Below are 25,385 nucleotides of genomic sequence, written 5' to 3'. Positions count from 1 at the left end.
GTAGGAAGGCTTTATACAATGGCAGAACTGGTAAATACTTGTTCTTTACTCTTTCCCCACTGGTCTACCCTCAACACCACGCCAAGCCTTCAGACACATTTCAGAAGCCATTTATTTCATAATTCCATCTGTTAGCTACAAGTGCTCTCCAAGGTCATAGGTTTTAGCATTAAAATAAAACTATTTGTAATCTCACAGACTTGAGAATGAAGATAAGCAGCAAAGGAACCAGAACCCTTGAGAATGTGTTTACTTTCTCGCAGCTCTTAGTAGTATTTCCATAGGATGCTGGTCACTAACTACTTAAGAAAACAAAAACAGTGACTTGGGAATGGGAGATGTCTCTCTTCTTTTTTCCCTAAAACAAAACAATCAATTCCTTTCAATTTGATTTTTATAAGTAAATTATGTTGCACATATCTCTTTCAAATATCCAGGCTTGTGTCCCCAAAAGATTCCTATAAAAAATCAGCTAATCTTTGTTGGTCAGAAATATGAGGTTTAAAAGTAGGGGGGTTTTTACAAAAAAAAAGGTGCAATTGTTGATTGCTTCTGACATTTACATCTTTGAGGGGCAAGGACTACTGCTAGTCCAAAAAGGTACTTAACTAGATATTCAAATGATCTAAAATATGGTTTACTGCCAGTGCTTCCTTAAACAAATGAAAAACAATGTCTGAACTGGTCTCCTGTCTCTAGAGGAGGCTGCTTCATGCTAGCACTGAGGTAGATTTGTAGCATGCACAAACAGTTGGTGCTCCATCTGCCCTCTGAAATGGTGAAAAATTCATTGTCAGTCCTATGTTAAGTCTAATTAAAATAGTGTTACCAAAACACATTGCTCTTATTTTAGCAGGATGCTAATAGCCATAGCACACACATTTTACATGTTGCTTTGACTCGCCGGTGGCACTGTGCCTCTTGCCACATGTGAAGTGGTTGCTGTTGTCTAACTGGTTTATCTCTTGACTCAATGGCCTTTTTTGACAGAAAGGATAAAGTATTTCCTATTACTCTATTGCATGTTAATGTGCTAATGACTAATTCACTTTGACTATAGAAATGTATCACCTGTGAACCAGAATGTTGTTGCTGTTCTTCAGAGCTGGCCCTGTTGCGGCTTTTGACAAAACTAAACTTGCTTGCAAATTTTCATATGGATAAGCTTGTGTATAAGCAAGTGCTTACACTGACACAAAGACTTCAAGCAGTAAGTGACAGGAATACCATTGAGCTAGTTAAATGCAAATAAGCCTTGCTTAATACTAAACATACTTAGAAGATTTGTAGGAAAAAGCATCAAAATAACTGTTGCTATGCAAGTGGGCTGTTTGTCCTAATCCTGATTAGTCCAGGGGGAAGCAGAGCTCTGCAAATATTAGAAATAGTTTTATATAGTAAATAATCCACTTGATTAGCTACTTTGTTCATATTTTTCTTCCTAAGTTGCTTAATAAAAACCCAAATGGCAGATAGTGAGAACGCTTGTTGCACCAGGACTGCACGTATCTGACAGAGGCCAAGGTGCAAGGTGGTGTCAGGCATCCTGTGCTGGGTTTGCCTGCCTCTCTGGCAGCCAACAAACATCTGTACAGGTGGTGGTTTATTCCTGCAGCCTCTTCGATGCTGTTTGAAGGTCACAGGTCTGATAATCAATTTCATTGGTTAGTATTTTTTATTAATTCTAATGATGTGTTAACTTTTGTAGACATAATGAAATACTCAGGGGTTTCATGTCTACAGTATGCCTCTTTCAAAAAAAGAAAAATAATAAAGGAATTAATGCTAGAGAAGCAAACCCACCCCAGGTGAAAGAGGTTCTGCTCTGTTCTAATAACTTGGCTTTTTACCAGACATTGTAAAACATTAATTTTTTTTCTTCAGGAGAAGGCTAAGGATATAAATTGAATCCAAGAGGATGAATCGCTGCCATCAGTTTAGTTGCACTTTACCTGAATCCACAGGGCAGCAAGCAGGAGCTGAGACAGCGGTTCAATTAAGATTGTGGTACAAGTAAATCCGTTCTATTGTTAGAGGCTTTCGATTTTAAAATTCTTCTGTAGAATAGGGTGAGCTGACAAGACAGGCCTGCGTGGTGCTTTTGTCCTGTTTGTATAAAAAATGATTAGACTAGGGTAGATCTGGGGTAGGGGGAGAGCAGTCTGGCTGCTTAGGTGACTTCTTTTCCTCTCCCGTTTTATTTTAATAGATGCATGCTTGCTTGATTCCCCAGCTGTAAGCATGTTCCTTTTTTTTTTCCTTTTGGCATCTTGTGATTTTGTAGGCTTGACCTGACTAGCTCATTTCTCCTCTAGCAAGCAAGCAATTGTGAGTGGGACTGTCTCCTGCCACTGCGTTGGAGAAGTTTAGCTGCCTGAGTTAAAAGGCCAAGTTGCAGACTGTTTCATTGAATTATTTTATACCATCAGACTGCATATCAACAATCCTTTCTCTCCATAGGTTAAAAATAACTTGATGATATCTCCTTTACAAGGACTTGAAAGCTCTGTTGCCATTTAAATTTATCTTCCCTTGAAAGCATTGCAGTGCCTTTGACTTCTCAGTTATGTTGAGGGGTAGAAAACTCTAGCTGTAGCTGCTGTGGGAGCAGCCCAAGGAGCCCTCTCTTTTCTTGTAATGAGCTTAATGCTTCCTAATTGTAAAAAGGTACCTTAAATACCTCTGCCTTCAGGATTTTTCAAGCTGTATGAGTGTGAAATCAGTGTAAACTCAGTCATCTCTTCTGCCATTCAGAGCTTGCTGCCTGGTTCACAAACACCCTGGCTTCTTGGAAATAAAATGTGATGGGGGTGGTAGAGATTGAAATGAATTACTGAGTGGAAGAACCCTGAAAGAGACCTCTCAAAGTAATAGATAGATTGCTTAGTCAAGAGACTGAGGATAACTGATTGCTGATCACAGAAACCTGGTTGCTGAGGGGAAATGCTACCCCCAAACCCTCACTGGGAGGAGTAGCAAACTGGTGTCTCACTGAGGCTGATGCTCCTGAAGGGAGGTGGGAGGTAGGCACATCCACGCTTCCCTGCCTCCAGTGACCAGCTCCTAGGAAGCAGCTTTACTTCCCCGACTGCTAGATGTCTAATAGATTTCTCTCAAGCCCTTCTAAGCTGCGAAGGTAGCAGTGACGTTAGCAGTTTATAACTGGCTGCCTGCCTTTCTCTCAGATGTATTTCATGTACAACCTCGGGCTTTTCTCATTTGCAGCTTAACTTTGTTATGAGGTGACTGCTTTTACTTCCAACTTCATTGATATCTATTACAAACTTGCCCTGCAGTTCAAGAAAGAAGCTGCCTCTGTTTCCATGAGCAACTCTGAGTGGAAGTCATAGCGAGCATGTTTTTTACATTACTGATGATATATGTTTTGACCCTCTGTTACTCGGGGAATTTAGAAGTTTTTTTTTCCACAGAGACTCGTTTGCTCTGTGTTAACACTTTAAAGTTCACTAAGCTGCTATATATAGGAGCTAAGAGATGAAGCAGTGCAACCAAGAGAAATCCATGGGTAGCCATCCCGTAGCATGTTGGTTGTCGAGCATACAGCTGAACGTTAAGCACATTTTCAGGGTGAGTTGTCAGCTTTGACATTTGGGTGCCACACTGTTAGATGGTGTAGCTGAACTGCAAAACCTCTAGAGCATCTGAACAAAGATCCTGGCTGAGGGAGGGAGATTGTGCTATCACAGAAAGTCTTGTTTCAATAAATGAAGTTGTGGGTGTGTTTGGAGGGGATTAAAAATGGTGCCCAAGAGCAAGAATTCCGTGCTGGTGATGTGTGTGCCAGACCTCACCAAGGTGTTCCAAACAGGGTATTTGCTAACTGCAGATAGTGATTCCCAGTTCTACCGCACTAAAATGTTTGGGTGGTAAAATACCCTGCTGGTAAGTGTGTGTGTTGTGTTACACAGTTCTCAACCTGTGCTTTTGTTCCTCAGTATTGAGTTCGACCGAGACTGTGACTACTTTGCCATCGCTGGGGTGACAAAGAAGATTAAAGTCTATGAGTATGGTACAGTCATTCAAGATGCGGTGGATATTCACTACCCTGAGAATGAAATGACCTGTAATTCCAAAATCAGGTAGGCGTTGACTTTGCATTTGAACTCAAGAGGGCCTTTTCCATTTGCTTGTTTCTGTGCAGTAGCTGTTTTGCTTTCTTTATCCACTGTGGGAATGGGAGGGGAAGGGAGGAAAGCAGGAGCTGATGGAGAGCTTGCTTTGAACTCCGGGTGGAATCAAGTAGTACAAGCACTGTTATTTGTGTATGCTGGGCTCATCCAAGGTAATGGCAGGCCCACATATCTGGAGGAGAAGGGGACATAAGGTAGTGGATTGCTTTTGTGTTCCTTGCAAATGCTGTTGGATACCTACTCAGTTAAAAGGAGGGTAAAAGCATAGTAGTGGATATACTCCAGGTAAAGTCTTAGCTTGTCTCAAGGTAACTTCTGTGCCTACTTCTTCATAATAGCCATCAATTCCTTCATGCTCTCTTCTCTTCATCAACCAGATCCTTTCCATTCTGCTGAAAGGCTACTAGCCCTCAGGAAATGTGCCTCATTTGCACCTTCTGCCTATGAATTTTTGTCTGCCTGAAGGACTGTTCTGTTGGGCCTCATGATGTCAGGCTCTTGGGAAAAGACCTTGCTTGATTTTTGCTTTTGTGCTGCTATCGGTACTGTCAACCTATTTTTTTAACTTTTTAGATGACTTAAACCAAAGAAATGGATCGTCATGTCAGAACTTAAGTTGAAAGAATCTGGTTAACAGAATTTTTTAATTAGGCTTTTTAACTTATGTTAAAGCTCAGAAGTAAATAATACAGGCAGTCAAACCAATCTGGTAGTATAATAAAACTCTCCAGCTTCTCTGAACTCATTTGTTTTTATTTGGTATTCTACACTTTAAAGTACCCACAAAAGTGTAAGTAATAAATTAATACAACAGTCCAGCTTCTACAAAAAGTGTTGTGCAACAAGATTAATAATGTTTGCAAGCCTACTTTATAGTGTAAAAGTCGCACTTAGTTTTGTAGTTGACACATTTCTTAAGATAGATCAGGCACTCCCATGTCACTCAGGCTGATTATTCTTGGGGATTGTGTAACACTATTTTATAAAGGCAAAGATGTAAATGGAACTGACACTGGGACTGGCTTTCAAGATGGGTAAAAACAGTCTGAGAAGGATTTGTATTGATAAGCCATACTGATTATGGAGCTTGTGTTTTGCTGGACTTGGAAAACATTCAGCATTTTTGCCTGAGTCATGGCAGAGGTTCACGCTGTTCAGCTTCATTATTCTGGAGACAAGAGCAGAATAATAGGAGAACTATCTAGCAGCCGATTAATACCTTTTACCTTAATTGGAAGGGGAAAAGCAATGTGTTTGGTATTTCTCAGCCTGTCTGAGACAACTTCCGAATTTGCTGCTTCAAATTTGACAGGGATCTGCCCCAACGATCCTGCCAGGCATTAAGAAGTTGTTTGTTCTCCCTTCTACGGCAGCCGCCAGTGAGGAGAGCTGCGTTAGCGCCTTCAGTGATGTTACTCTTGTCAGCTTTGTGCTCCAGAGAAGACACTGCTTGCATTCAAGATTTCTTCTCTTTCTTAAATTTCATGCATATATACATTTTATATATATACATATATCTATGACAGTGCTAAATGCATTATCCTCTGACACCCTCTGCCTCAGCAGAGGTGGACAGGCTTCTCTTCTTTCATTTCCTTGCCCTAGTTTCTCTCATTCCTCTGAAGAAACGCATTAATTTTTTTTCCCCATTGGCACCTCCACATTATTTCAACCTTCCTTCGGCATGTGGGTGCTTTTGGTTTTGACAAATAAAGTTAGGCTGTCAGTCAAATGCATCCTTGCTGTATCCATTAGCTGTGCTGCCAGTCACTGGCGCTGGGGCTTGCTGGCGCAGTGTCGAGCAGCATAATAACTTGCTATTCTGAAGTGGCGTAGCTTGAGGGAGAAATTGTATATGAAGGCTGTAATTTCATTATGGAATATTGCAGTATGCTGAAAATGTGCCTGTATTATAATAAAAAAAACTAAACAAGTGGAGCCTGCTATTCGTAAAAAAACTTTGGCTTAAAGCTGTTGATCTTAATTTGGATGGAGGTGCAGCTTCTTTCAGAGACTTGGTCCTCCTGCTAGTGCCCTTTCTGGTATTGCAAACAGATGTATTTCTGCTGTGGCACATGGGTGGTACCTCTCTTCCTAGCAGAGATGGGGGGGGTCTGTGTGCATTTGGTGACATGTCTCTTCTGGTTAAATCGATCCTGGTTAACATTGTTCAAAGTGATGATGCTGGAACATAAATTGTTCGTGGTTATGTTGGTGACTCAGCTTTCGGAGGAGCAGCAGCTCTGATGGGCTTTTCTAAAAGCAGACAGGTGACAGCATTTGTGAGAACTTGTGTCTGGCCAAGAGCAAGTCTGCTGGCCTGGAGCAGCTGTGGGAAGGGAAGCCCTTGCCTGGGACGGGGCTGGCAGCAGCCCAGCCGTGCTCTGATGTGTGCCAGCTGGGCGCCTGCTGAAAGGTTGAGCTTCATGCCAGCAGTAATTGATTGTAGGCTTTTCTGGAGCAGAGCCCTGGTACCAGCTGTAGCTGAGTCTTTCTTCCTCTTCTCCAACCCCCTTTTTTACACCCACCTGCTTCTTAAATACATTCTTTTTTCATCATCTGCTGAGCTTTCTTATCCCTATTTTTAAGAACGGGGAGGAAGTTGGTGTGTTGGGTTTCTGGTAAATGTGCATCGCATCCCCCGGGAACGACAGTGGCATAAGCTTCCAGGAAAAACACAAGATGACACATAAATCCTCATAAAAATCCCATTTACAGATTCATAGCTTCAGTACAAGAAACAAATCCTGGCATTGTGTAGTAGCTATAAACAGCACCCTGTGAGCTAATTATGACTTGCTGTGTCCCTAGCTATGGCAGACTATAATCTGCGGCTCCCCCTGTGCAGGAGGAGATGGGAAAGGACAAGAAGAGGATGAACAGCTAGCAGCGAGCCACAGCTTTTCTCTGATTTATTCAAGAGGCAGATTTGTTGTTTTGCCATAGGTTCCAGGGGAAGAAAAATAAGGAGAGCTAGCATTCAGGCAAAAGAAATTGGCTTTAGGCCTCGTTAATCGACAATAGGTGATGTGCAAGTGTGGTTAGGTAAACACGCTTTTGAAATCCATGTTTAGTATTCTGCATGCTCACCACTCTGTGTTTGCAGCATCTGTACTTCAGTGATAGATGTTACCACAAACCTCCAAAATCGGCTGCATCTGTTTAGTCAACTGCAGTAAAAGCAAAGCATTGGTAGGCTTTTTTTAGGAGGCTGCTAGTATTTGATTGTTTTCATTTTTCAGTGTCAGTAGATCAAATGTGTGATTTCTCTGTCCTAATAGCAGTTCATGGGCATATTGCTGTCAGTTTTTAAAATGGCAGTCAGTTCTTCCTATTAAGCTTAAATTAAGCAAAAACTTGTCGTATGGTGTCTTTCGTCACAGTGTCTTTGCTATTTGAAGAGGTATAAGCTTTCTTTATGCCAAGAAACTTCAGAAGTGGTTGTATTGAATACCCATATTTCCAAGGCAGAAAAATTTGACACTAAACATGTTATAAGGAACTGTACCTTCAACTTCTCATTAATTCCGCTTTTCAGAGTAAACGCTTTACTGTGCAATAAGATGAAGTTTTTCTTTGAAAGTATTTGTCTTTTAACCCTGCTAGAGGTTTTCTTTGAATTAATTAGAAGAAAGTTTGTTGTTGTTGATTTTTTTAAAAAAATATTTATAATGGTAATGTAGTTCTGTATGTCCCTGAAGTATTTGGTTAGCACTGTTATTCATGTGGATGTTCCTTGCAGTAATAGATCGCTCCCTTTAAAAACATTTCAGTCCTAAAACTGCTGGGCCTTGGTTGACTCATGGTAATAGACTGCATCCGAAGCACTTGGCAGTCGGAAGCAGGTCAGACCACAGCAGTTTGTGCCTTATTAGAAGCTTTAACTCTGTTTAACTCTCACTGCCAGAGGGGTGGTTGACACCAGGTAACTTGATCCTGGATTTGAGATGTTTCAGCCATAAAAATACTGGCTCATGAAATAAACATCAGTGTGACTGACAAAGCTAACTGAGCTGGCCAACTTGTGTCTCTGAATAAAATGAAGGATGCACGTAAATCTTTATGGGGTCAGGATTTCCGTGTGTTTGGATCAGATGCCAAGGTTAGGAGACAGTTTCACAGGTCTGTGATTAGCTTTCAGCTAGCGTTTCTCCAGGCCAGTCTCTTACGAAGGAAAGCTATCACAACTTAACGGCAAGATAAACCTATGGGGTGTAACTGTCGCCCTGTTTCTGCATTAAAGGACAAAACAAAACTTGGGGGAGGGGATAGAGCTACTTTTAATTAAAATGAAAGATGGCCTCACACAACTCCTTTTAATCCAGTGCTGAATTATACGTTATCTCATCCTTAGGTAGCTATTTTTGTACTATATCTCATAGCCTCCACATTTCAATTTCTTACTGAATGTGCTGCACGCCATCTAAATGTTGTCTACCAAAGGCTATTGTTTTTTAACTTCTGGGGATTTGATGCTTAACCTGTTTGCGGACTTTGTAAGCTGCCTCTTTTGGTCTGTCTCACCTTTGCCCTTTCCTTTCCTCTTCTCCAGCTTGTTTCCCCCCTGCATTTTTGAGTCTGTGACTCAGTTGTTACCCATGATAATATCTCAAGGGAACCCCAAAATGTAGATGTCTTTGAAGTTTCAGTAAAATTGCCCATGTTTGGTGTGGAAGAAGGATCAATGCTTCCCTGGAGGGGATAATGGCAGTAGCTTCTCAACCCTTTGTAGGTCCCAGGGAAGCCATGTGAAGAGAGGAACATCGTAATGTCCCAGCTCCAGGACAGCATTCTTTCAGGCCTGTATCATTACGGATGCCAGAGAATATAGCCAAAGGACAGTCAGTCCTTGGTAAAAAGCATCCTTTACCTGGGGAGAGAGCTCCCCTCCACCTGATCCAACCCTGATTTGTGCTGTACAATGGTTACTTCTGAGAATTTACGTTATAAAGAAACTCAGATATTGCAGTATCAAGGAGAAAGTTCTGGTTTCAGACTTTGTAAAGAGAGTTGGGTGGTGATGAGGGGAGAATTAAGGCAGAGAGCTGGAACAGGGTTAGTTTTGTCTGATTATGATCCTTTAATCATATTCCTTAAAATGAAAGATTTATGGTGTGTGACTTAAAAGGTGTTAATTGAACCACTTAGTGGCTGTAAATCCCTAAACATCTTTCACCTGTCAGTTTCTGTTTTCCCCTCTCAGATATCTACAAATGCTTTCCAAGTGAGTGTTAACCCCTCATTAACTCCATCAGACTTCAGTGGGACAGAAAGCTTAGCTTGATCCTTGCTGTGCCAGACCTAACAGACGTGGGTTTGGGCACAGAAACCCTTCGTTTTTCTCTTTCTGTATTGATTGATCCAATAAAATATTACCTGCCCCTACAAACCTGACAGTTCATATATCCTTAGATCTGTCGCATCTCAAACAGAACTGTTAAACTGTGCTTTAATTTTCTGCCTGTTCAGGAATTCCTAATTTTCAATGTCTGGGGTGATTCAGTTATGATTATCCTCTTCATAGTTCAACTTGCCATACTCAGCTCTCTTCTGCTGGTCAGGTGTGGATCTTGTGCTTCCCTAGCATGAAGCATCTGTCCTCTAACCAGCCAAGGTGGCACCAGCATGTCTGCATTTCTCTAGGACCCTGTCCACCTGCTGATGCTGCCTGCCTGATGGACTCTCAAAGCTGTCCAGGTAGAAGACTGCTGTCTCTAAGATTTGACCCTGAGCGCTATTCTTCCTGCTTCTGTGTGATGGCTACACTTTACGGATTTATTTTTTTTCCCTTAAGATCCTTGAAGCCTTGACTTGAGTGGAGGTAAGATGGCAGGGGGCACAGGTTTGAATCAATAAATGTCTAGTGCAGTGTCTGCTCCCCCTGCTACTAGCTGGAGACTGCTCCCAGCCAGAGCCTCACTGCGTTGTAGTTCTAGGGCTCTGAACTGCTTTTGCTTCCATCAGTGACTGACCGCTCTGCCTGGAAACCAGACTCCAGACATCAGACATACTTATCTCCAGGCTGCTGCAGCCTTCACCTTGTGGTCTGAGTGGGCAGTGCCTGCCAGCTTCATTTGGTCCTTAGGGAGCCACTTAAGCCTTTCTGAATGAGCTTTCTAGTAAATCATGGATTGTCAAGACCTACTTTTCTTTGTGGGTACCTGACGGTAGTAGAGCTGGTGTAATCATAGCTCCTTGATGATACACTTATGGACAGCCCTTGTTACCTACAACGGCTGAGAAGACTAACATTTTATAATTAGTGATATATTGTGGAAGAGGTAAAACCAGGGAAAGCATTGCCTGAGCTGTGTCACCTCAACCATCGTCTTAACCGGTGGTGGTTAAAGACAATGTTGCTGGGTAGATAAAACTACTTAAGTTTCTGAACGCAAAGTTTTAAAATTAAGAGTTGCTGTTATAAGAAGGAAATGCGCAAGTGTGTGAACAGACTATAGATAAGGTCCATAGAGGGAGAAGTGTTTGACAGGTTGAAAGCAGTGTTGTCACATGTCCCTCTGTACTGGCCATTCTAAAGAAAGCTCCCAGTGATCCACTGGGGAAGGTGTGTCCTGAAGGCTTTCTCCAAGTGTCATGTGGTGGTGCAAGAGGCATGCAGAAAGCAGCTGCTGTTGGATGACTTTGTCTTGTTTCTGTAAGTTACAGGTAAACTTGTGCAGACAGAGGTGGTCAGAGCTAGACGTCTTTTGGATCACTCAGTGGTTTCCTGCTGTTGCAAGCACCAATAGCATGTTATTCCTTCCTTGTATTTCTTCAAATTTGTTTTAAAAAACAGATGAGTTTCTTGCCTCCTGTTATTTGGCTGCTCCAGAACCTCAGATAAGCTTGTTGATTCCACGCAGCTAAATAGCAGTGAGCTATTAGTAGAGGTTGGTGTGCGTAGTCCCTCTGTAGTTATAAAACTCACACCCCAGTGAGTTGTTTGACCGTAGTAAGGAGCAGAACACCAGTGCTGCTTGCTGTTGTTTAAATAATTGAAAAGTAAGTGTTTATATTTAATTACCTTAAAGGAGAAGGATTTTTCCCGTTCTGTGTGTAAAATCCCAAGGATACAAGTGTGTAGTGGAACCAAGAATTTGCCAAGGTATAATACTCTTAAGTCAGTATCCCTGTACCTACATGATATTTCAATGGGTAGCTGCACTAATCAAAGCAGTACTAAAAAGTTACAGAATCATGGACTTCTAGTTTATATTGTTGGTTAAAACTTGGCCCCAAGGCTACCCTAATCTAGTTAACTGTGTCAGAGCTGTTTGAACGGCACGAATTGGACCTGTCAGTTCAGCTTCTCTTGCATGTATCACAGTTGATACCAGCTGGCATGCTTTTCTGCCAGATGGTCCAAAAATTGGTGAACAAGTATTACAAATTCTTATCTCTGTCACATTTTTTGGGAGTCAGTGGAGGCATGGTGCCAGAACACTACGAATGTGAATTGGCAGTGTCACTGCTCTTGTTTTGTCTGCTGATGGTTAGAATTTGCTGGTGGAATTGTCATTTAGTTTTGCATGGCCAATTAATTCAGTTTAAAATATAAACTTGTGCAATATACTTTGCAGTTCTCAATCAGAAACATCTTCTCAACTGCCCATAGCAAACAAAACTGCTGTTCCCTTCTGATAGGAAGAGAAGTCTTTCTGCATTTGCAGAAAGTTGGAAGTAGTTTCTTAGAAGTCATACGTTCATTTGCATGTTGGTGCATGTATAGAACATTACATATGTACCAGAGGAGAGGTTGATTTAACATCAAAGCTATGTGTTTTTCATATATAGCTTCTGTTAGGTAAGTAGTAATCTTTATGGTGGTAGTAGTAGTAGCTATTGGCAAGAGGCTAAGAAGTCAAACCCTGAGCCTTCTGTGAGAATTTGTGTGAAATTCAAATAGCAAAAGAATTGCGGTGTTAGAGATGAATAAAAAAACCCACCCCAAAACTAGCACTTTATATTGGGGGGGTGGGGGTGGAGGGGCAATGTCACTTCAGCCAATAAAGCTTTTCTTTTCATTTCTAGAAGAAGGTTTGTTATTTCTGGTGGGTTTTGGTTTTGTCTTTTCCTGAGTGTTTCAGTGGGTGGCTTGATCAAATGCTGCTTGCTCTGCAAGGAAGCTTATTTCCTGATGTATTGCAAGAGTGATTTTTGAGTTGTTAGGTATGATTTAATATAGGACTGACCAGGGCTGTCTTTCTTTTTAAGCTGTATCAGCTGGAGTAGTTACCACAAGAACCTGCTAGCCAGCAGCGACTATGAAGGCACGGTCATCCTCTGGGATGGATTCACGGGACAAAGATCCAAGGTCTACCAGGTAAAACACGATCAGTGAACAACGCTTGCCCACACCATGGTCCACGTCGAGGGAGCGGCATTCAGTCTGACGTTCTGCTTCTAATCCAGCAAATAGGCTTTTCCATTCCAAAGGGTGAAATGGATGTTCCTTCTGTTTGCTAAATGCATCTTATCCGTACAGCTTTATTAAGCTGTAGTCCTCTGATGGAGGCAGCTATATCTTCTTGTCACAGTCATGAGGCAGTTGACGTTTTCTTGCTCTTCAGGCAGGGAATCTGCACAGGGAGAAATGAGTTTCTGGAAATTATTTGTCTCGCCTTTCTTTAGAAACCTCTGTCTCTCCGTACCTGTTCCACTTCGGTCTTTGTTAAAAGCCTTTTGCAAAATCCTGCAGTGACTGCTGCTGCAGGTGCTCATAAAGCAGAAGAGCAAAATGCAGACTTAAGTGGCAAGGCTGGGAGAATGGAGCAGTAGGTAGAACCCTTCCCGATAGTCCTGTGCTCAGCAGGGCAGTGTATGCACACGAGTGGGTTGAGCTCAACAGCAAGACCTGTTTCAGGAGAAGTATCTGGCATTTTGTCTTTGTGCAGTTCGAGCGTTGTGTTTCTATATATGGATTCTGGGAGGCTTGTGATCAGAACAAGGAGGTTGGAAGAGGTGGTTCTGTCTGCGGAGATGTTGGAAGTGCTGCAGGATGTTGCGTAGGGAGCATAGTATGTTGAAACTGGTCAGTGATGTTGAATGAACAGCAGACTGGCCTTTAGTTCCCCCTTCTTGACAGTTCAGCATAGGTTTTAATTCCTCATTTAGCCTTTGTTTACTACTTTATTGTGGTTTGGACACTTTATAATGCTTATTTTCACTAATCCTTTGCATATCTCAGTTAGAAAGAAATTACACTGGACAAAATAAATCTTGTCTGTTTTCCTCTCAAATACATTTTGCATTTCTTTATGAGGCTGAATAATGAACCTAGAGAGGACCAGCTGTTGCTTATGTTAAAACAAACTAATTTTGCTTCCTATCAGATTACTTGATTATTTTTTTATTTGGATTTGCATAGGGGCATGCATACTGACATCTGTTTGGCACGTATTAGAAATTCTTTAGTGACTTTGTCCTGGCGAGCTTTTCATCATCATAGTCTTGCAAGTCCGTGTGAAGGCTTTAAACAAACGGTTTGACTGAATTTCAGGTTTCATTCAATGCAGCGTTTGCTTCCACATGGCATGTGCCAGCATAGCAAATACAGCTCTTCTGTGTTTTATGGAAGAGTGTGCAGTCTTATAAGAATATTGGAGTGGAAAACCATAGGATTAGACACTGGCAGTTTCACTTAGTAACTCAACAGAAAGGTGAGGATTTCCTGGACTTCCAGAGAGGAGGTGTTTGGAATGATTTTGAAAGGACATCTTACTGGTATTGGGAGATACAGTTGTGATCTCCTAGAATAAGAAGCAGCAGTGGACCAGTGGAACGACAGCCAGTTAAACCATGCTGCAAGAACAGGTCTTTAATGTATATTTCTGGAAATTTTTTTTTTTCAAGTAAAAAACCCCCAACAATATATCAGTTTTAGTTTTTAAAATTGACATTCTAATGTTTTCTGCTTTTATGGCACATCTGGCATACTACAAGCATTAGTCTGATTTGGAGAAAAGGTATGTTTTGAGAAACTTCTAAACACAGTAAACTTCTCTGGACTCCGCTGACAGTTTATACTGAACAGCATGTGTGTTTTCTGTTACTAGTTTAGCAGATTATAGCTCACTACCATGCGATGTTTTTCTTGTTTCTCTAAACAGGAGCATGAGAAGAGGTGCTGGAGTGTTGACTTTAACTTGATGGATCCAAAGTTGTTGGCTTCAGGGTCTGATGATGCCAAAGGTATTACTCTTCTTTTTTTTTTTTCTTTTTTCCTTCAGTCTTTGTGCAGAAGGCTTATGCTCTGTGTTCCCTTTGAGGTATTTCAAGCAGCTGATTCCTCAGCTGCCTTCAGTATTGTAGTTGATGTGGCAGTGGGTCAAGATATTACTGAACTGTTTGAATCTTAGAGAAGAGAGGCTTTGTTTGGATTAAGATCTTTGGGTGTGATGTTCACTTTTTTTGGGTAATATGCTCTCTAGCTAGCGTTTTCTAGAACACTAAACAAAGCAAAATGTGTTTTAACATTAGTTAAACTTATTGAATTAAAGCCTTGGGGCATTCCAAAAGAACAGCATGTATTTATATTTCAAAAATGAGTTTGTAGGTAAAGAAGCAGAAGTTAAAAATGCCTGCTGCTATTTTACCTGTAGCTCTGAATGTTAAAGATTGTGTGCAACAAAAAGCTTCCCACTTTCATGATGTGCAATGTGTTATTCAGAGTTTAATGGAGCTGGGTGGTGTATTGAATGGGAGCTCTGGGAGTGACTCATATTTCCACACTCTGGGATCCGTTTGACCAAGGGCTTTTGGAGGACCCTTAAGACAAGCCCTTTCCCAACATACTGGTGGAAGAATATTCCTCCTTTTCAAAGAAAAAGGAAACTTCTAAAGAAAAAATAGCTCTGAGTGATATGTAGTATTCTTCATCCCTCTTCATCCCTAATGAACAAGATTTTATCTTGTTTACATAGTTTACAATATCAAACTACTGTTATTAAGCAGCAAGAGCTTTAGCATTCCTTTTGTATTCAGTGGGGATCAACTCCACTGATACTACTCTGGATGGAGCTCTTCATGATTTTCTTTGAAATGATAAATTAATTTTTCATAAGCATTAAACCTTGGAAGCCGTTCCCCCCTTTGAAATACTTTAAATTCTGTTTCAAAAGAAAGCTGTATTAGTGTTCCTCAGTTGCATTTGGCAGTCTTAATGTAGCTGGTAATTCCACTTTAAAAATGCAGCTTTAATGATTACTTTATATTTAGGGTGGATTTTTAAATTATTTTGATTTTTGGTGGATGTCAAGAGTGTGTTCCATGTGCTTAAATGCAGGAGGAGTGAACATTCACCTTGTAAACTATCAACCTCTTCATCAGGTTGCTCCCCACTCATGCTATGCATTTGAAAAAGCTTATCTGCCAGGTAGACATGCATTTATTAGCATGTTAACAAGTTGTCCAGTTTTGCAAAGCCAGCTGCAAGCAGGGCTCCTGTCTCTGAACAGTTCACTACTTCAGTAATAGTCTCCAGAAGTGTTTACTTAGAAATTATTGTAATAAAGTCTGCAGATCTACTTAACTTGCATTTCAACTCATAAAGGTCTTTCAAAGGTATATTGGTTTTTCTCCAGATAAAACTGGGCTAGAACACTATTCTTTACTTCTACCATGATTTGTCTGCGATTTGCATGTGTAACAAGCCCATTAGAGACAAATGGAGACCTGTGTGGAACTGGTTGAAATAAACAAGGATTTTAGAAGTCCTTAAGGTACAGAGCAGGAGTAGCAAATGTTCAAATCGAGTGTCCGCCTTGCATATCAGTGATCACAGTGAAAGGGTTAGATGTGAGGAAAAGGTAACACCTATGACAAGTGTCATAGCTCAAACCTGCCTAACTTAAAGTTTTGTCCTTCTGCTTATGTTCGTGTGGGAGTTCTAGCCAGCTTTGGGTACAGTCAGACATGTCTGGGCAGGTACAGCATCTGGTGGAAAGCCAAGATCTATGTACTGTTCTTGTCCTTTTTGTTTCTCTCCTTGAAGGCCACACTGGGCTGTCTAACAAGAAATCTCAGTGCTGATAGATATTGGTGTGACCAGAGCAATTGGAGCTAATCTCACTGCGCTTCCCCAGAAAGCACAAGTAAAACACTTTCCTGTCAAGTGGTCAGGACAAGCCAGCAAAAAAGTGACAGCTTCGCCAGTGCTTCCCGCTTGCCTGCCTGTGTATCTGCCTGTCTCTGCTCGGTCTTTTCAAGTTGGAAGCTAATTTTTGAAGTACTTGGTATGCTTGGTAGGCATGTATTGGGGAAGGAGTTTTTAGATAAAAAAATCCTGTGCCTCACAGCTGTCTCTGTCAGGGCTCAGGCACAGCAAAGGGGGTGCTAAGAAGCAGAGTGCTATTAGGGATAAAATGATTCTGATGTAATTAGAAACAGCATCCTTGGGCTTTAGGTCCTGCATTGTCCTGATCATTAGTTGACGATAATTCAAGATGCTTATTTGTGGAAGATCTTTCTACTTTAATAGCAGAAAATAAGGGCATAAAAGCATTACTGTATTAAAAGTAACTACTTTGTGCATGAAAACCTCACTTTAATCTACAGTTTTCTTGCCCTTTTCTTTTAAGGGGCAGAGGTAGTTTTGTATGTCTATAGGGACCCAAAGGAGTATGCCAACTAGACAGCAGTGAGCAAAATTAAAGTGTTTACTTGGCTGCAGGCAGCTTGGGGAAGCGGCACAGTCTTAATTTCAGTTTTTATGCATGTAATAATGGCAGGAGCTATGATGCTCATGTAAGTAGGAAAGAGTGTATTTCTGCTATTGGAGGGGAAAAGATTATTTAATTTTGTGAAGGCAAAATGATGCTATCAAAGTGCCAGGATAGGGCTGGAGCAAGCGCACTTAGCTAATGACTTACAGCTGGCTCTTCTGGATTGGGAAAGTAGTTTAATGGCCATGGTGATGTTAGCAGATAAGATAGAGTAAAATATTTTGTGATGCCATGTGGGTGGAATTTAAGTCTCCACTGGGGTAGAGACCTGTTTTGGAGTGATCAAGCATTTGTTCTCTGCTCTGGGGTTGTTTTTGAAGCTCGAGGAGATACAAGCAGTACTGACAAATTCAACTGAAAAAAGTCCTGGGTTTACGTCCTTTCTGCAAGCTGTAGTCCCTTCACTGGGCCTGGCTCCAAGTGGAGAGGTGGAGCAGAACAGGAGCACCCGAGAGCTCTGAGCTGTAGCAAGAGGATACTTTTTATTGTCTTACAGCAAGGAGAAATGAAAGCATCTGTTTCATTACATCTAAGGAAGGTATTCCATGCTGCCTTAGTTGAGACCATTGGTACCAGTGCTTACAGCTATTTTTATTTTTTTTATAGTGCCCCTGAATTCAGAGGGGTGACACACAGATTTGCAGAGCTGGCTTCATAAAAAAACAAGCGTGGCCTTCTGGAGAGGGAACTAGCCTGAGAACTGCAGGTCACAGTTTGCCTCTCAGCTTTGTTGAGGACTTCAGAAGATTGTTTGGGGCTTCATTTTTGGTGATACTACTTCAGCTTCTGCTGACTCCAACTGGAGGTCTAGGTGTTTGTTGCTCTTAAAATACCAGGTTGAAGTTTCAGCTTGCTCATTTTCCTGGTTAAAAACTTCCTGGAGATTTGCGGGTTTGTTGAATTCAATTGGGAATACCTTGAAAGGTCAAGATCATGTTGTTAGTTAAAATATCAACCGAAATAGCTGTCTGGCTGCATCTTATGCAAGGAGGAGTAAGTACCCTGTGGTCATTGCCTGCTAACAGTCAGCAGTTTTACATCATCCTCCTGACCCCTGCACAAGGCAATAGATCAAAAATTTTGCCTGGCAGGACAATTCGGTAGCTTCCTCCTTCCTTTCCTAGGGATTCCTCTAATCTGTGCAAATGAGTTTTCTGGTATTCTATTCCTAGTTTGCAGCTTTTTGAGTAACAGCAGGCTCTCAGTCACGTGAGCAGATAAGAATTGCAGGAATGACAGTCTGGATGAAATATCCTTACCATCAGTGTACCAACTGTACACATTGGCACTTTCAGCTATTGTAGTATAGGCTTCTGCCTCTTCTAGCCGGTTTTTAGATACAGAACTGATGTACAGAAAATTAATTTAGAAACTTTGACATTCAGTGTAAAGCTCCGACCAAATAAAAAATATCTTGAAAAGACCTAAACATTTTAAATCAAAAATGGGGTTCTGGAGGCATCTTCTTACTACTTTAAGGTATAGACATTTGACCATATAGAGATGTCTGTCTCAGCAGCTGCAAAATTAGGAAACATATGCTTTGAGAACATGTGTTTTAGAAATAGTCAATCTCAGATAGTTGCTTGTCTCATCAACACAGTTCTAGGTGTTATCAAGACATCTGTATGTTGTATAATTACTGCCTCGACCTCAGCAAAATTGCTGAAAGCTACAGCAAATAAACTCTATCCTTATGAATTATTCTTTATTAACCTGTCAGTTCTTTTTAAAAAATAATGGGCAGTTCCAGGTAAAACCTGACATGTTTCATTACGTGCCGTTATATGTCGCATACATCCTTTTCTATGGTACTGACTAAGATGTAATTGGAGCCCGGTGTATCCCACAGCAGTTAGATCACACAAATTGCAGACTCCTATCTGTCTGTCAGTCGTAACAAATACGATGATGGCTTTGAACACATGGGCTGACTTCACCAGATTAAATAGCTCAGTTTATGACCTGAAAACTTGAATGAAAAAAGGAGCCAAATTGAAACTGAGCCCTCAGCTTTTCCTACAAAACTGAGACCAGATGGCCGTTAATTTACTAGAGGTGGTGTCAAGGAGAGACCTGGCTGCTTTAGATGCAACTTCAAATATTGATAAATGGTTGGAAGGCTTCAAGACAAGCCTGTGTGGTTTTGGTATTAGACTTGGGCAGAAGGTTGCTCTGAACTGTGAAGTCCTGAACCTCTCTGCATGCCTCAAGTTGAAGCAATGCTGTCTGCTGACAGCATCCTCTTGTAACTGTGGTATTTTCTTCCTGTAGCATCTCATCCATAAAGTTTATGTCCTCTTCTGCTACTGCAACTTAAACTATACATCTCCTGGTGTCTGTTCATTGAAGCAAAATGCTAATGTTTTATTGTTTTGCAAAGTTGTCTTTCCTGGCTTCGTTCCCCTCCCTGCCCCCAAGCACAGAACATGATGGAGGAGGTATATCATCCAGTCTCACGTGGGAGAAGAGAGCATCTTAAGCTGTGCTTGCAAAGCTCTTGGCTTTATTTAGTAATGTAGCTAGATGTTCTGGATGAGTATTATAGCTCTGGTAAATGAGAATGGATTTATTTCTGAAAACCAACAACAGGGTGGGCGCTGTTTTCGTTGAATTGTACATAATGCTTATGTGAATACAGTATGCATCAGTGTTTGTATTTCTAGTGTATGTGTGTGCTGCTTTATAATGGTTCCAGGCAGCTGTCAAATACCCACACAGTGCGGTATTTAAAGTAATTCCTTGGTGTGCTCAGAGCAGCCCTGTATTTCCTTCATCTTGAAGCAGTTCTCCTAGTTATGGTCACAAGTAGTGCAATATCGTTGCTTTTCGTTGCTTCCTGTACTATTAAAAGTGGGTGTACTAGAGTGAACCTGCCAGTGTTCCTCCTTATCCCTGACCACGTAAAACATCCTTGGGTAATCCATGTGGCAGCCTTACTTCCCCTTCAAAAAGCTCCTGGGAAAACTGACCAAGAGGTGATAGAGGACCTGTCAGATGGTGGGGAGACATACCGTAAGACTGCTTACCTCATGTGTCAACTACAGTAGGTAACAAGGTTCATGTTCTTTTGCCATTTTTGCTCACTTCACCTCCAAAGTGAGCGTTCTGTAAAAAGACAGCAGAGGAGCCATGGGCCATAGATCTGAAGAAGCCCAGGCTCATGAGCTGTGTTAGGGGATTAAACCTACATGTAGCTCCTCCGCGTTCAAACATTGGCTTCAGCTTGTTCTGCTTCCTTCCTCAGCATGCTGATCGTGGTACTCAAGTACTGTGCAACCCGCTCAGCAAGAAAAGTAAGGGGGGGCTATCACTGAAATCTTATTTTCTGCCTTGTAGGCATCAGTGGGGCTTGATGCCAATGTGCTGCCCCTTCACCTGGGCAGAGAGCAAAGTGTTTCATCTCTAGCTTTTAGTAGTAAGATTGGCTACGTGGGGAGCACCTGTCAGTCTTCATCTTAAGGTTAAATGATACTTGAAATGTTTGTGGAGGGGTGGGGGGAGGCTGTATTTTGAAAAGCTGCTTTTTTCTGTTGGTTGTCCTGTGAAGCGCTGAAGTGGGTACTTGGGGGAAGAGCTCATTCTGTACTGCATAGTTTAATCGGCGTTCACACGGTAGCCTGGTAGAACAGTAGAGTTCTTGTACTGAGGGAATATATCATCATAGGAAGCCAGCATACTGATTTCTTTCCTGCCTGTGCCAGTTTCTCGAGAATAAAACAAGTTGTTCTCACTCGCTGTGCTCAAGCATACAATTGCGTATATTTATTCTGTGCAAAGCAATTCTGCCGTGGAGCACGGAGTTCTTGCGTTGGAGCAAAGGGGCAAAACAAAAAAGGATGGAAGCCTTCCTGTTCTTGGTTATGTGAATCTGCATGCCATAGTCTTAAATGCTGAGATTATAACATGTGGTTAGTCACCTGCTCTGATATTCTCAGCCATGCAGGATAGAGACTTTCAAGATCTCGTGTGTGTATAGAGGTGGTCACAATATTTACAGTGTGCACCTGAGAATGTTCTCAAACTTGGCAACTGCTGGTGACAACTGACCCTTTATAATCACTAAACATCTTGGCAACTGAGGCTTTCCAGGATCTAATTTATGAAATAACTAGATTTTATGCCTTTCAAATGAGGTTGATTTTTTTCTTGTTGTTTCCTGTTTCCTCATTTCTCTTTTTCTGTTCCTCTAGTGAAGCTGTGGTCTACCAACTTGGACAATTCAGTAGCAAGCATCGAGGCAAAGGCTAATGTGTGTTGCGTCAAATTCAGCCCCTCTTCTAGGTATCACCTAGCTTTTGGCTGTGCAGGTAGGTAAAAGGGTTTTGGGCAAAGAATATTGTTTCTTCCTTCCTTTGTTTCTTATTGCCCCCCCCCCCCCCCCCCCCAAGATGTGAGTGAGGTTGACTGCTGTGCCCAAGACTGAGGCATCTTTGCAGTTAAAATGCCTCAGAGGCAAAGCTTTTCAAATGTGCAGTCACCCAGAAGACATCATGATACCCAAGTGTCAACTTCATCCTGCAGCCTGGCTTTTTAATTTGGGTGCCTCTATCAGAGATAAAAGCTCACGAAAGCAAGTGGCCTCCCAGTGTGTGTGTTGAGGTCACTGAGGCAACCAGGCAAAGCTCAGCTGTGAGAATCTCGTAGCAAAGTGTTAACACCGTGATAGTTGTTCTTTCTGATTTATAGCATTACTCTATAAATACTACAAAGCCATACTGGGAATTTTAACTGGTTTTACCTGAGCTGTGCCATAAAACAGTGGCTGTGCGTGTTTCCCGTAGCTGCAACTACAATCCCCATGGGTGGGCTTTTGTTTTCCTACATTGGGCAAAGATCATTGTTAATGGTTTTATTTGAAGTAGTCAGTGGGGAAGGCACGATGAGCCTTTCATTCACTTAGATTAAATAGTTCTTGGTGATAATACAAAGATTTTTGAAAACAGAGCAGGTATCGCTTTGAGAGGAAACTGCTGCGTGCATAGCAAAATACAACTGAAACTTAGAGGTACCTATAAATATTTAACCAACTCCGTATTTTCTTTCCCCTTGGGGAGTTTTAATGCACTTGTAACTAGATGTTCTGATGACATTTGCTGTCTCTGGACTTCAGGAGATACGTTGATCGTTCTTGCAACCAGTGGCTTGCCATTTCATTTAGGTGTTCCCATTTCCAGGCTGGTTCTACTCTGATTGTGATTCTTAGTAGGAAAAAATAAATTTGCATTTTGATACACTGCAAAAAATGGATTCAAGTTGGAGTGTAAAATATTGACTTTCTCGACAGGCATATTGCTGAAGTTTAGTGAATTACATGCAAGAATAGAATTGAATTACAATACCTACTAGCAGCATTTGAATGAAAGGGGCTATCTGTGAAAGGCTCTAGGGAAAGATGAGCGCACCAGCCCCAAATGCGTCAGCCACTGATTAAAATAGATATGTAGAAGCACTACAAAACAGAATTCTTCCTGATAAATCAGTAACTGGGATTCCTTTCCACTTGAAAGGCGGAGGGGGGATAACACACAGATAAATCTATGAAGGCTTTCAGAGCTGTAGGGCACGTGGGATGGAAGCAGATGGGAGCATCTCTATCCCCAAGCCACATCCAGCAAACCACGTGGGGCTCGTCTTCAACAAGTGTGTTTGGGAAAGAGGCGTTAGTGAGCATCAGGAGTTACATGGAGGTTTTAAATGACTACATGGGCGTTTTTATGATTTAGAGAATGCTGAGGGGTGAAATGGTATTTGTACTCAGGAAGAAGGCATAAGAGTGAGAAAAGATTAAAATTTTAAAAGTGTTTACATCTGCTTGATGCCTGGTAATTGAGTCTCTAAATAAAAATTAAAATGGATATTTAACTATGATTGCTGAAACAATTACATGGAGTAATTGAACTGATGGGAATGACTTCCCACAAAGGAATTCTAATTGATCTTTCAGCCATAAAAATGTGGAAAAAATGGCATATGAAATTAAAAGAAATACTGGAGTCTTGAAGTTATTTCTGAACTCTGAAAAAAGTCAAATCAAAGAAATGAGTTAGTGTCTGCATTCGTACTCCATATAGTAAACCAGTCCTGTTTAATGTGTTATGATGGAGACAAAGTTTTTTTTGCTCCATCAATTTCAGCTAGTCTTGTTTATATTAATCTAATCTATGGAAAAAGCAATCTAACTTTATGTAAAAATTAATAAAGGAAGACTCAAAGCTGGTTTCCTTGTAGTTTTTTTTTTTTAAAAAAAAACCTACAAGGCAGATTGGGCACACTTACTTGGCCATTCCTATTTGCCCACCCCCAATCAGAATAAAGATAAGCAATGCAAAACACATATTCAGCGACCAGTGTAGTGAGCAATTTTAGAAAGCTGTCCTAGCTCTGCCTTGGCTTGTTCACCTGCTAAGAGGATTTTCAGTTTTGAAAATAGTTTCAGTTACTTATTCAGTGATTTGGTCAATGGTGAAAGAGCAAAGACTCCCTAGCATTGCATGCCCAACAGTTTTGTACAGTATTTATGCAGAAGTGCTGCTCCTGTATGTGCTGTCTTGTTTTATTTGTTCATTTGATGGAAATTAATGCTATATGTGTGTCTGTGTTTATGTGTGTCTATATATGTATTTATGGTTTAAGACTTGATGAGATAAGCAATTGATGAAATGTTTGGTGGGGGAAGTATTGGTACTTAATATTTGAGATGAAAGAAGGAAGTAAATTGATTTAATACACCGTTATTAAATTACTAAACATAGATATTTCAATTCCCCCCTTTCTCTGTAGGCAGAATAGCTTACAAGCTAGCATGGCTCGCTTCAACGCAGTTTTGACTGCAGTTCTAACTCTTTTTTGGTGTTAACATTTTGACATTATGGTTTTCTCAATTTTCATTTCCTGGTTTTGTTTGCTCTTGAGGGTCTTTCTTAACTATTGATACAGCTGAAACACCTTTTCATAAGGTCTTTCTTTCACACCTTGCTTAAGGAAACATTTTCCTCTGCCCTTGACGAATTAATCTTGCCCACTTAGATCTATCTATTCAGAATGCCTCTTTGAAGTAGGTTTTCCTAATCAGATGCTTCAATTAATCAGCATCTCTGTAAATTTCTGTGTTGGTTCCTTCTTTGCATTCTGCACAGAAAAAGGATGGCTGTCTTAAGGTCCTTTCTACCCTGTCTCCAGTTTATGTATCCCTTCTCATTTGTTAGTAGTGTTTTGACTGTGACAGAGCTCTGCCTGTGCTATATTGTGCACAGGTGAAACACTCAGAGGTACCTTTTGTGCTTTCTGTCACTTTCTGCAATTTTAGAAGAACTCCCTTTTACAGAAAAATAAGGAAGATGCTTAATCCCATTAGAGGTCTAGCAACACATGACATGAATTGTATGAGCTGATGCAGCAGCCTATTGAAATGGTCTCATTGCCATTTTGTTCCCTGTGTGGCTTTTATCTGCTGAGGACCTCTGGTCCTCAGACTGGGGGCTTCTTGGGGGTCACTTTTGCGTGTCTGGTGCTGAGTGTGATGGCAGCCTGGCCTTCATCTGTATCCCTCAGCTGTAATGGAGTGTATATGGCCAGTCATGTACCTGCAGCGTCAGGGCTCTGTAGGAAATCCTGAACCAGGCAGCTTGGTTTAAAAATAGTATTTCCACCTGCGCCCAGTTTCCATGCTGTATTGCCAAATAAAGGGAGTGAACTGAAGGACTGTGGTGATGGGTTTTGAAGCAAGGTCAGGCTGTGAACCTTGTGGCACAATGAGCAAATTGGGGGTTAGTGCTCCAGCAGCTTTGGCTCTATTTTTCTCCCTGACAAGACTGTTGACTCTGCTAGACCGTGCACTGCTGTTCATATCTTGTTGCGTGGAAAACATCTTTTTTCCCCCTTGGGCCAATTTCCTTTGCAGATCCATGTCCATCACTGGCAGCGGAAGGAGAACACAAAGCAACTGCCTTAAATGATGCCTCCTGAAAAAGGCATGATGTGGGTCAGTATTGGGATTTGTATGGATTTCTTGGTCAAACCCTCTGTGCTTCAGTATACCTGTTGGTAAACACCAGTAGTAATAATGGAAGGCTATTGCTGTGATGCTTTGATTTAGATTGAGCCATGGTCAGAAGTGTTGTTGGACTGTGTATCTCTGTGTGGAGCACTCTCCTTTAGTACAGAGTACTGGCTTGGCTTCAGATGCTATAGGAAAACCATGCTTTAGTTGCCACTATAGAAGCAAATCCTGGGATTACCATCTAATGTGGATGATATACATGTTTCTTTTTTGGGCTCTTCACTCTGAAAGCTTTTAGATGACCAAAAGATCATTCTGGTAGCTTAAAACTTAATAAATGAGCAATAAACTGGAAATAGAGCCTATACAAGAGAGGAATAGGTATTTGGTTTGGGAAATAAGTCTTTTAAAATCAGACAGGCACTTCAGGTGAGAGGGAAGCTAGCATGTCTGGCTGTAGCTTGATAAAATCTGTTCAGTGGAGAGGGCACATAAAGAAGAAAAGATCCC

The 25,385-nt window shown here is 41.3% G+C and overlaps 1 protein-coding gene across 3 annotated transcripts in view; it reads left to right on the top strand.

The window, feature by feature from the left end:
* The window catches only part of COP1 (COP1 E3 ubiquitin ligase), a 127,751-nt gene that overhangs the window by 49,736 nt on the left and 52,630 nt on the right, over window positions 1-25,385 (top strand). For all 3 annotated transcript variants that reach the window (XM_040610115.1, XM_040610114.1, XM_040610116.1), the window contains exons 12-15: window positions 3,957-4,100; window positions 12,366-12,474; window positions 14,261-14,342; window positions 21,067-21,183. In XM_040610115.1, coding sequence (XP_040466049.1) covers window positions 3,957-4,100; window positions 12,366-12,474; window positions 14,261-14,342; window positions 21,067-21,183 — 452 coding nt within the window. The remainder of the gene's footprint in view (window positions 1-3,956; window positions 4,101-12,365; window positions 12,475-14,260; window positions 14,343-21,066; window positions 21,184-25,385) is intronic.

Source organism: Falco naumanni, chromosome 11 (genome assembly GCF_017639655.2).
Source record: "Falco naumanni isolate bFalNau1 chromosome 11, bFalNau1.pat, whole genome shotgun sequence".
NCBI lineage: Eukaryota > Metazoa > Chordata > Aves > Falconiformes > Falconidae > Falco > Falco naumanni.
Note: the sequence above shows the minus strand (reverse complement) of the source record. Positions and strands in the feature narration are given on the sequence as shown.